At 36.8% G+C, this 13,385-nt stretch overlaps 1 protein-coding gene across 1 annotated transcript in view; it reads left to right on the top strand.

The window, feature by feature from the left end:
- The window catches only part of cdkal1 (CDK5 regulatory subunit associated protein 1-like 1), a 474,679-nt gene that overhangs the window by 24,257 nt on the left and 437,037 nt on the right, over positions 1-13,385 (top strand). The window contains exon 3 of the mRNA XM_056257716.1: positions 9,326-9,438. Coding sequence (XP_056113691.1) covers positions 9,326-9,438 — 113 coding nt within the window. The remainder of the gene's footprint in view (positions 1-9,325; positions 9,439-13,385) is intronic.

Raw genomic sequence — 13,385 nt, forward strand, 5'->3', positions numbered from 1 at the left:
TACCAACAGAGATGAGTTCACCTACCCTCTGGACTTCATTCAATCCTGTCTCTTTACATAACATAAAGGAAATAATGTTTAAACTTAAACCTTCCTTTTGTAAGTATGACACCTTAAATCCTCGCTATCTGCGGAAATTATTTGATACCGTCGGCCCAGGGTTGAGATCACTATTTAACAAATCTTCGCATGAAGGAAGCTATACCCTCGAGTTAGAAAATTTCCTCAATTACACCGGTACTAAAGAAACCCTCAATTGATGCCTCTAATTTATCTAACTATCGTCCTATATCCATTGTGCCGTTTATTTTAAAGGTATTAGAGAAAATTGTATTCTTACAGCTTCAGACTTTCTTAAACGACAATCGTATCTTTGAGAAGTTTCAGTCGGGGTTTAAATCACTGCATAGTACAGAAACTCAAGTTCTCAATGATATTTATAAGACTACAGATTCGGGAGAATCTGTCTTTTTAGTTATGTTAGATGTTAGATTTGTCTTCTGCTTTTGATACCGTTGACCACACGATTCTCATTTCTCGACTTGAGTCTTATGTTGGACTAGGGGGCGTGGTCCTGAGCTGGTTCAAATCTTTTTTAACTGATAGACGTTTCTCTGTAAATATTGGACGTTTCTCTTCTTCACTCCAAAATCTATCTTGCGTTGTGCCTCAGGGTTCTATTTTAGCTCCTGTCTTATTCTCACTATATCTTCTTCCTCTGGGCTCTATTTTTAGGAAACACAATATCTCATTTCACTTTTATGCTGATGACATGCAGATTTATATGCCTTTGTCTAAGAAAAATAAGAGTGCTATTGACAGTCTCACAACATGCAGGGCTTAAAGTATTCCGGCCGGGGGCCGGATTTCCAGCTTGAGGGCAGGTCCGGCCTCCGGCGCAGGCAAAATGTATTAATCAGGCTGCAAATCACAGTCGGAGGCACTTTCGGCGCGGACGCGTTTGGAAAAAACGAGTGCGCCGCTTCCATTATGAGCGCGCATACCGCGCGGCTACATTTGAAACTAGGAACTTGAATGCGGTTTAATATTTTCGAGTCAATTGATTTCACCTACCAATCATATGAGAGGAGCGCAGCTCTAACTAACGTCACAAGCCTATCAGAAGCAGAGCAGGGCGGGTCCTGGCAACAGTGTGATTGAGATCCATACCTCACGTTAGCGTCGTCGGAGAAAGCATGGAGCGCAGAACTCCAGAAACAACAGCAGGTGACTTTAATGTCATCATGGATGAAAAGAAAGAAAGGAGATGTGAGTTGGTTGATTTCGTAAATTATCTCAGGTCAGCATAATCATATTTTCTGTCTACACCTTTTGATGTTAGCCTTATGTTGACTGAGCTAACATTAACATACACTGCTGCTAGGTAACTTCAGACTGTTAGTTAAATATTTAATGTAGAACATTCTGTGTAGCTTACTAAAAAAAAAACATTATGTGTAGGCCTACCATGAAAACAAGTCCACTTTAAACCGCTTCATTTTCTGTCAGCAATGTATGACAAGTAAAGTTAGTGCTGTCAACGTTAACGTATGCGATTTCTTTTTTTTTTGTCCAGCTTTAATGTTTTAAAATATTTAACACAATTAACGCTGCATATCCGTTCTTTGTCATTCTTTAGCTAGGGTTATGATCACGCTCTTATTAGTTATTAGTTTGTCCACCAAATGCTTTAAACCATTAATGTGCGACAAGACAAACGAGAAGGCACTTCAGTAAATGTCCTCCTCACACACACACACACACACACACACACGAGGCACAAAAATTCGCGAACCAGTATCGAATTCTCTTTCGCGCTTGAACGAACAATAACACACATATTTATGCCAAAATGTCCGTTTTGTCGAGTATCCTCACAAGAATCAATCATTATTAACCTTAAATGAGTTAAATAAAATCTTAAATGGAAGTAAAGAGTAGTGAGAGAATAAGACGCGTGAGATCCTGTCACCAGCTGTAGATCTTAAAGTGACAGTAGCCACTAATTCTGTCTGTCAGTAAAGTTAACCAAAGAACAAAGGGAACAGAGAAAACTACTAACTACTCTTTGACTAAAGAACGCTTGTAGCTTTAATAAGGATTAATCTAATTTAATATATGCAGTGCGGACTATTTTATATCCCTAAAATTGTGGGGGAAAGAATTTTCATCGAGACATCATTAGCTATATTAATATCAGTGATACTGGCCTTCATTAATAAAATGATGCCATAAATGGTTCCATTTGAAGATAAGTCAGTTTGTGCAGTCCACCCCCCCCCCCCCCCCCCCCCCCCAAAAAAAAGTTCAGGCTCAGGAATTTTTTTCACTTTAAGCCCTGAACATGTCTTGAGGTAAAAGAGTGGCTAGCTGGAAATTTCCTGTTTTTGAACTCAGACAAAACAGAAGTTATTGTTTTTAACCCCTCAGAAACTAGGCAAATCTACGATTTTGACCTGGGATCTATATATTCATCTATTGCTCCCCAGGTACGGAACTTAGGTGTGATCTTAGATAGCTCTCTTAAATTCGATAAACAAATTAGTGCTGTCATCAGATCTAGTTTTTTCTATCTTCGCTCTATAGCGAAAATTAAATCTTATCTCCCTAAACGTTCGTTGAAGATTGCGATCCATGCTCTTATCAACTCGCGCCTGGACTATTGTAACCTCCTTTATTTCGGTGTATCAAAGTCCCAAACGGCCCGCCTACAGATTGGCCGAAACGCGGCGGCGAGATTCCTTATGGGAAAAAGGAAATTTGACCATGCCACCCCCCTGCTGAGATCCCTTCACTGGCTACCGGTAAATATTAAAATTGAATATAAAATTAATACTGGTGTATAAATCTTTAAATGATTTAGCACCCTCTTATCTATCTGATTTACTGCACTTCTACTCTCCCACTAGAAGTCTTCGATCTGAAACGAAACTACTTCTTCAGATACTTAAAACCCGGCTAAAATTAAGGGGAGACCGAGCTTTTGAGGTGGCTGGTCCCACACTCTGGAACAAGCTCCCACTTTATATTAGAACAACTTCCTTTCTGTCTGAGTTCAAGTCCTGTCTTAAAACCTATCTATTTTCGGTCGCTTTTAGCTTAGAATGATCATGCTGTTCTGAACTGCTTGTCATTATTTATGTCTCTTAATTGCATTAGTTTCTTTCTCTGTGTACAGCACTTTGGTCGGCCAGTGGCCGTGTTTAAATGTGCTTTATAAATAAACTGAAACTGAAACTGAAGTAGAAATGAACAAAGGAGAATACGAAAAGGGAAAACAAAAACTAAAGAAGACAAACAAAAGAAAACAGACCCGAAGTAGTCTGTTGTGTAACAGAAGGATAACTGAAGACAGAAGGATAACTGGCGACGACGAAGGATAACTGGCGTTCCGTCCTCTTAAGGACAATGAAGTTCACACCTCCTTTGGGGTGAATGACCAATCACCTTAGAGATGTTTGAGAGGGAAAAGTCTTTCTTTGTCCTGTCAAGGCGGCTCATCTGCATAGTTTATGGGGGCGTTAAAAGTGGTCATTTCTACCTAATGAAAAGTCCATGTATGTGTGTGTGTGTCATGTCTGTGACATGAAAAGGTCTCTGACTCTCCCTTCCAGGACCTAGGAGAGCTGATTAGGATCTCTTTGAAGCTTGGACCCAGAGCTGGGGAATGTGTGGTGTGTTCTGGTGATTCTCTAAGGTGTCGAAAAGGCAATCTACCCCAGACTTTCTGGCGCTAAGCTGGTGATTTAGGGCCCTTTCACACCTACCTTGTTTGGTCCGGATTTTCGGACTTTTCAGTTTGATCCGAATCAAAATTACAGGTGTGAAACCTCCCCCGGACCAAGGTCCGGACCAAACAGACGAAATTTGGTCAGACGAAAAGAGGTAGTCTAGGTCCGGATCAAACTGAACAAAGGTTTGGTTCGTTTCTAGTGTGAAAGCATTTTCTGTATGGTTCGGACTTTCAGACCATTTACAGGAAGTTCTGGTGGTTCTCGCAGGATTGCTTGCAGTCTTCTCCTCCTTTCCTGTCGGCGACGATAAAATATTCGCACAACGAGGACGTTCATTTGGCGAATTTGAACTAGCCTCGAGTATAGTTGGTGCTGCAGGTAGTAAGGCCGTAATAATAACAGTATAGTGACAATGATATGCGTCTGTTCATTCATTCTTGTCAAAGGTTTTTTTTTTTTATTCTTGTCAAAGTTACCCGCCGAATTGACAACACGCTGACGTCAGACGCACGTCCGTTTACAAACCAATCAATGTCAAGATGCAGCCCACATAGATGATGACGACAGGACACAAGTATGTCATGTAAAGTTCTTTAGTGCGCTCGCATAATTGCAATGTGAAACCAAACCAAAACTTACCGAGTGTTTAAAATGTATCAAAACATGACCTTTGGTTCGGACCTTGGTGTGGACTTTCAGGTGTGAAAACGCCCTTATGCCCCATCCACACTACTGCGTTTTAGTTTAGAAACGGATAATTAAAACGAATACGATCTCCGTCCACACCAGCGTTTTAGCTGCGTATTAGAATTTATCTCCGTCCACATTAAAACGACTGAAAACCCGGATCACGTGACCATTCACCAACACTGGGCATGCGCGTGCCGGTGTAAACACAACTTCATTGATAAAATTATCCCACCATGCTCTGGGTTAACCCCAAACCGACGCTCCATGTACGGTCAACGTCGCCGCTGCACACAGGAATTGTCACAGATCGCTCGAATAATAGCTTGACTCCGGCACATGTAGGCAGTTATAGCGTTGTAAAATGCAGAATTTACTTGTACAACAGCTGCTAGCAAAGATATACGCCATGACTGATGACACCCAATCATAGAGCCGAGCGTGAGCCTCTACTACGTCATCGTTTCTAAAGTCCTCTGTTTTGACCCGTCTTCACTAAAACGCACTCCGGAGATTCAAAACGAAAAACGGATCGGCAGCGTTTCTAAACTTCTCCGTTTTGGGTCTCCGTTTTTGCCATTTTAGTGTGGACGGGAGGTGCAAACGTAGCAAAAGGTCTCCGTTTTTAAACGAAAACGCAGTAGTGTGGACGGGGCCTTAGATGGGATGAGTCACAGGTTGCGAGCTTTGGAGATCTTAGAACGAATGTGTTCATTGCGTTCAGCATGAAAGAATCATGATTCTTGTTCGCTACAACTACATAAAATAAATATCTGAATGAAACCTAATGGTTTGCGGGGTTTGATTTGTCCAAGATGGCGGCACCTTGTGGCATGCAGTTACTTAAGAAAGAACAAAGTGAGAATAATTAAACTAAACTAAATTGATATTGCTGAATTATACGAAACAAAATGCCACCGAAGAAAATCAGTAGCACGTAGTTGAGGAAGAGTTGGAGGAGATTAGAAAATATCTGAACTTAATGTCGGATGAATTGAGCAAACTTGCTAAACAAGAAGCTGTTGATCTGATGGATGAAGTTAAACAACTGAAGAACCTTGTGAAAGAGAAGGATAAGAGAATTGAGGGATTGACGATTTGGAACAATATACAAGAATGGAGGATTTAATTATAAGCGGATTGGAAACAACACACCGAACGTATGCCAGTACTGTGGCCAGAGACAACGTCGGTGAAAATGCCCTGCCAGAGGAACTACAAACGCTGGAAAAACAAGTAATCAAGTTCTTTGAAAGCAAGAATATGTACATTCACACTGAAAATGTTGTGGCCTGTCATACCCTTCCACGAAGGAACAGCGGAGTGAAGCCTGCCATAGTAGTTCGGTTTGTGAATCGCAAGCATAAAACCGAGTTACTGAAGTAGGCAAAGAAGCTGAAGGCAACGGGGGTGTACCTGAACGAACATCTTACAAAAAAGAACGCAGACATCGTAAGACACGCACGCACTCTGAGGAAACAAGATACAAGCTATGGACAAGAAAGTGCAGTGATGATACGGCTAAATGGAACACCTGAAGAAGCCAAAGTACTGACAATAAGATAACTTAAAGAATTGGACCAGTACGGATAAGTGAGGACTGCGAGGAGGACTATCCATGTAAAATGATAAGTGTGAAACGCGTGCTACAAGGGAGGACTGTGCGGAGGAATACCGTATTCATACGGATCATCAATATAAATGATGGACCTTGATCAGGATTTTTTGTTTCCATTTAGAGATATTGACGATGTGGAGTTTGTGAATATATTTATAAGCACTGTGTGTCTGGCCATTTACAAAGTCACTAAGTACGAAAAATGTCATTTTAAAACGTTCAATCACACAGATCATAAAATGTATGAGATTGGTAATAATATTGACCCGGAAAACCACTTTCTCAAAGTAAATTATGATTGTTGTGAGTATTATACAGAAGATAAATTTAATAGAAATGTGGTAATGGAAGGGGCATTATCAATAATACATCTTAATAGTAGAAGTCTCTATAAAAACTTCATACAAATTAAGGATTTTTTTGTGCCAGTTTAACAAATTTAATGTGATTGCTGTGTCAGAGACCTGGATTGATAACGAGAAAGTACAAGATGTGGAATTGGATGGATATACTTTGTTTACGATTAACAGAGTTAACAAAAAAGGAGGAGGAGTTTCCAACTTTATATGTTGATACATCATACAGCGTTAAATTGTATTGTGATTAAAAGTATGTCATTGACTATAGAAAATATTTTGGAATGCTTAACCATAGAAATCGACATTTGAACGATCTAAAAATATAATTATTAGTTGTGTGTATAGAACATCAGGAACATTGATATTGATACATTTATGGATAAATTAGTAGGTGTGTTAGATAAATGGAATGTGAAAAAGGTAAAAATTATATGTGGAGATTTTAACATTTGAATTGTTGATTCCAAATGGACATGAGAACAACAGATTTTATTGATACAATGTGTAGTAAAGGTATATTTCCAGTGATTTACAAATCCAAGTAGAATAACATCAGACACTGCTACACTAATTGATAATATACAAATTAAATTGAAGGGAAAATTGTAGGAGGATTATTTATAAATGATATGACTGATCATCTTCCAGTTTTTGCGATCTTTCAAAGATTTTTTATAAAACCAAATGAAAAAAGGAAACTGGAGTATGGTGTATGTAAATGAAGATCCAAATAGAGCCTATGATGCTTTTTTTAACCATACTGATTGAAAAATATGAAAAACGTTGTTTTTTCCAATAAGTTTGTAAGGAAGCGCAAAAATTATGACAAACCATGGATTACAAAGGGAATAGAGAAGGCGTGTAAAAAGAAGAATGTATTATACAGGAAATTTATAGCAACTAGGACACAACAAGCTGAAAATAATTATAAAATATATAACATTAAATTAAGTATTAAGATTTAGTGCAAAGGACTATTATCAAACATTATTGAACGGGTATAAGAGTAACACTAAACAAACATGGAAAGTTCTTAACAGTATAATTAAAAAGAATACTGGAAAAGTTGATTTTTATTAAATCTAAATTTAAAAAAATTATTTTGTAAATGAACATTCAGGAATTATAAATAAAGTGAATGACATTGTCAATACATTTAATGAGTATTTTGTAAATATTATGTTAGCACTAGAGATTGTGGAGCAGAGAACTGAGGACAGGGCAGATGTAGTAAATATTTCTAGAAATAATCATTCAATATTTATTAGGGGAGCTCATACTTGATATTGTTAATAATTGTAAGAATAAAAATCAAATGATTGTAATATTGACATGTTATTATTAAAAAATATTATAGAATATAGTAAAACCATTTACACATATTTGTAATCAATCATTTTTAACCGGTATATTTCCAAATAATATGAAAACAGCTAAAGTTATTCCTATTTTTAAAAGTGGAGATGGACATCTTTTTTCCAATTACAGACCAATTTCTCTACTTTCCCATTTCTCAAATTTTTTTTTGAGAAACTATTTGTGCGGAGGCTTGATAATTTCATAGATAAACACAAACTATTGAGTGAACATCAGTATGGCTTTAGAGCAAATAGGTCGACCTCAATGGCAGTTATGGAAATGGTAGAAGAGATTTCCACTTCAATGGATAATAATGAATATACTGTGTTCCTAGATTTAAAAAAATGAGGAAATAGTGTATGAAAATAAATTTCTAGGTGTTATAATAGATCATAAATTATGCTGGAAACCACATATAAATCATGTAAAAAGAAAAATGTCACAATCCATTGCAATATACATAATACAAAACATATTCTGAACGAAAACTCATTATATATTTTGTATTGTGCACTCATAGTTCCATACATGACCTATTGTGTGGAGGTGTGGGGACATGCATATAAAACCAATATAAATCCAATATATATGTTACAAAAAAGAGCAATCAGGATAATAAAACACGTTGACTATTACGAACCAACAAATAGTTTAATACTTTACATGCCTTAAAATTAGTTGCTTTTTTTTATTTTTATACTGTACAGACAATGTATAAAGTTTTTAATAATTTGCTTCCAAATTGTATCCAGAGGCTGTTCGAAATAAGACAAAGTCAGTATAAACTGAGGAATGCATATGTTTAAAAAAATAAGGGCAAGAACCAATATAAAAAATAGATGTATATCTGTCAAAGGGATAAATCTATGGAATAATTTGGATAAGGAATTAAAATTGTTTATTTGACTTTGTAAATTTTAGAAGATGTTTAAAAACATGGTGGTAAATAATAAAAAATGCTATTCATACTGAATTATATGATTATTTATTAATTTTATTTAATATTTAAACTATTGGACTAGCATCTGACATGTATACCTTGTTTTTTTTTTTCTTTCTTTTTTTTCTTTTTCTTTTCTCTTGTCTTGTATTAATCAATTCCAGTGAAAAAGTGACGCTCATTTGATTGATAAATTATATGTATAAAGGGTAGGCTTAATAAGCAAAGGCTTCAGCCTACACCTTTTTCGGTTATTATCTATTATCTAACTTTATTTGTTATGAAAAATTGTCTGTGCGGACTGATATAATAAATCTTATTAATCAAATCTTACTAATCAAACCTATAATTTTGTGATAGTTAGTTACACTGATTAAATATTGCCATCTAGTGGATAAAGCTTGGAAATAAATGTTTGACAGTGTGGGCCATGTCAGATCTACAACAATGTAATCACTATTAAACGTTCTTGAAGATGACTGCTTTACAGTATAGATTCAGATTTTCCTACATTGTTTTCAGGTATCTTTATTTTTTTGATCCATGTGTATCAGAATATAACATCCAAACAACCCTGGACAGCAAGCATTTATGATGATAAACCTTTAATCTTCTGCCTTATTTACAGTGTGATTCCTGGCACACAGAAGATCTGGGTGAGGACGTGGGGCTGCTCTCACAACAGCTCTGATGGCGAATACATGGCGGGGCAGTTGGCTGCCAGCGGCTATAAGATAACAGGTACTCTGTGTAAACAGATTAGGCTGTGTGCTGTCTTCAATGTCAAATTTTATTTATATAGCACTTTAAAAACAAGGGTAACACTTTATTTTACATTGTCCTTGTTACATATGTTACATGTACTCACCAAAGTAATAACAGTAAACTATGCATAATAACATGCAACTTACCCTCAACCAGAGGTGGAAAGTAACAAATTACATTTACTCGCGTTACGTAATTGAGTAGTTTTTTTGTGTACTTTTTAAAATCTGTACTTTTACTTAAGTACGTTTTGTTTGAAGTATTTTACTTCGCTACATTTGAAATCATACTGAGTAAAAAATAATAATACAAGGGAGGAAAAAAATCACACTCCGGAAACTACTGCATTGGTTGAAGGGCAGGAGAACAAACGCGCAAAAAAGGTGACGCAGACCCAGCTGAAGCTGAAAGCGAAGCACCCTCGAATTCTTATGAAGCGAATTATGGCCAGTATGAAAATACTTTGTAGAAAAAAAGCGTGGTTGTCCTCGAGGATATATATCCAATTTGCAAAAAATGTGGACGCAAAGTGGCTGCAAAAGGAGGATATAAAGGACACCATCCCTCCTGCTGATAAAGGTATGTCCCGAATATAACTTAAGGCCGAATGACTGCGTAAGTCGCAGAGGGAATCCCGGAATCCAGTAATGAAAATGAAATTTACATAACGTAGATGTCACGTAAAACACGCAAAATAATGGATGGATGAATACATGGAAAGTAGAACTGTGCAATAAATCCAATGGCGACATGGTCTGTGAATATTTAAGCACAAAAATACTGTATGTAAATATATAACCCTATTTGTTCTGTGAGCTGCGCCGCTTTGTCTACTACATACTCAAGTACGCGTGACGTTCATGGTGTTTTCAGCGTCTCACAAACAATTTGAGGATATGAATACATGAACATTTCCAGAGCTGCTCTGAGAGAGCTCCTAATGAGCATTTTCATAATTTTATTTGAGAAAAACAAAACCATTGTCAAATACACTTTGAAACAATTTTTTTTTTTTACATTTTTGGTCTTCACTTACAAGCCGTCAAAATAAAAGTTCGGTTTTACTAGGAGAAATTATGACAGAAATATATTACTATTCTACTTCTCAAAATAATAATAATAACAACAATAATAATTTTATTTAATAATTAAACATTATTTAAAGGAATATATTTTTTGTCGATGGTTTAATTTAGTAAATCCGTTTTTGCAGCGCTTCCCCAAAAAATAAAAGGACACAAGTTTAATTTTACATTTGATTACCACCGTTTTTGATAATATATTTGGATTAAATCATAAAAAGAAACATTAATTTTCTGAATAAAATGCATTTCATAGGACAATATTATTATTAAATATTTTAATAAATGATTAATGTTAAAAATAAGTTGTTAATCTAATTCATTATCAATTATCGAATTTAATTGATTAGACATGTTTTATTGAAATTTTAATAAACAAAACAAACAAATGGTTTCAAGTTTGTTATAAAAGCAAAAAAACTATTTCATTAATTCATTAATTTCATTAATTTCATTAATTTAACTGTCATTTTAACTGATGATATGGTCTAATATGGTCATACTTCCTGGTTCTGGTAAAAACTCGAGCTGCTGCATTTTGTACCAGCTGTAGTTTATTATGCATGCAGGGCAACCACCCATAAGAGCATTACAATAATCTAGCCTTGAGGTCATGAACGCATGAACGAACTGTTCCGCATTTTTCATTGAAAGCATATATCATTTTTATATATATTTTTAAGATGGAAGAATGCTGTTTTATAGATGCTAGAAACGTGGCTTTCAAATGAAAGATTGGTATCAAAGAGCACACCCAGGCACACCGACGACAAAGACTTGACAGAGCAGCCATAAATTGTTTGACAGAATTCTAGGATAGTACGTGCGGGTTTTTTTGGTCCAATCATTTGAAACTGTTTTTTCAGAATTAAGTAATAGGATAGTTATCCAAATTTTTATATCAGCTATGCATTCCGTTAATTTCTTGAATTGGCAAGTTTCGTTGAGGCGCGAAGAGATATAAAGCTGAGTCTCATCGGCATAACAGTGAAAACTAGTCCCATGCTTCCTAATGATATCTCCCAAGGGTAGCATATACAGAGCTTTTACTAGTATACAGATACTGCTTTTTCTAGTATATTTGACAAAAAGGGTAGATTTGAGATCGGCCTGTAATTGACTTTCTCTAGGATCAAGTTAAGTTTTTTTTTATAAGAGGTTTAATAATAGCCAGCTTAAACATTTTCGGTACATATCCTAGTGACAAAGATGAATTAACAATATTAAAGGGATAGTTCACCCCAAAATGAAAATTCTGTCAGTAACTACTCACCCTCATGTTGTTCCAACCCCGTAAGACTTTCGTTCATCTTTGGAACACAAATTAAGATATTTTTGATTAAATCTGAGAACTGTCTCACTCCTCCATAGGCTTCTAAGGGATCGAAACTTGCCGGCCCAGAAAAGTTAAAGTCCATAGTAGGGTTGTGCCGATGGACGATATCATCGTCCATCGTGATGGCTGACAGACATCACGATGTTTAGACGGCATCGGCTAAACATCGTGTGTCCCGTTTCCATGGTGACGCGTCCTGCTTGGCACGTGATTCACCACAGCCAAAATAGCGCTGTATGACAGATTTAGCGCTTTTATTTCTAAATATTAACAAACTTGCTTACCATGTCATGAACTATCTTCTATTCCGATTCTCAAATATGTGTAAGTGAGTTTTTGTCGTTTAAAAAAACTTTATAAATTATCTTGATCTGTAACGTGAGATGGGCGCCGTGTTTGGGCCGCAGTTCAGAGATTTCTGTCTGTTGGATTTATTACAGCGCGTGAATTCACCAGTTTCTCCCGAAAAACATGAAAGTAAGTGGCCGGTGAACTGGGAGAAAACTTGAGTTGACATTATAGTTATTTAATGCTACACTGTGTCTCTCTGATATGAATAAAAACCGTCGTCAAATATATTTGAATGGGTTGTTATTGCTGCTTCCATAGACACCATTGTGTATTTTACAAACTATAAATGTATTATTTTGCTATAGATTATATGTATTTAAATGTCTGAAACCTAAAATAAACATTATGTGGTTAACACTGAACAGTTGTGATATAGCCTATGACAAGCGCTGAGCGCGTCCGTCTTTGGCTCAGTGCCAGCCATAGAGCGAAAGCACGCAGTTTGAATCTGGCAGTGATGTCACGTCACTGTACATTCGCTCCTTAGTGCTCAGCTGCTGCAGAGCTGCCGACATCGAAATTGCTGATGAGATATAGAGGAAAATATCTAGTGGAAAATGAGAATATTACGAAAATACCCCCCCTCCCCCTCCCCCTCCCGCTCCCGCTCCCGATATCATCGTCCATCGCGATGTTTCACTGTAGACATCGTCTGATGCCAAATTGGTAGACATCGCCCAACCCTAGTCCATAGTCCAAGTGACTACAGTGGCTCTATCTTTAAGTTTATTAAGCGACAAGAATATTTTTTGTGCGCAAAAAACAAACAAAAATAACAACTTTATTCAACTATTCATTTCCTTCTCTGTGGGCCTCGAGATTTCTAACCTGACTCCGCCAGATGGATTTGCTCCGCATATCCATCTGGAAACCTTCCGTTGAAGTAGTTTTGGTAAGGGGCGAAAATACTGGTTAGCTGATTGGCCTATGTTGGTGATAGACGGGCCAAATCAACCAATCAGATCAACGAAGCATATGACGTACTAACAGAGCGTATCTTTTCCTCTGAGAAAAGCCTCCAGAGCAGTGTTTTGCTCTTCTTTCAGTGAAGAAATACTCTGTAATTCCGATAAAACTTGCTCGATAGCCACGCTGATGCTAGTTTCATCCGCTGAAGCCGACATGTTCTTTAGACTGAACTGACGCGCTTCTCG

Source organism: Rhinichthys klamathensis, unplaced genomic scaffold (assembly GCF_029890125.1).
Source record: "Rhinichthys klamathensis goyatoka isolate OS25496 unplaced genomic scaffold, OSU_Roscu_1.1 h1tg000006l_1, whole genome shotgun sequence".
Taxonomy (NCBI): domain Eukaryota; kingdom Metazoa; phylum Chordata; class Actinopteri; order Cypriniformes; family Leuciscidae; genus Rhinichthys; species Rhinichthys klamathensis.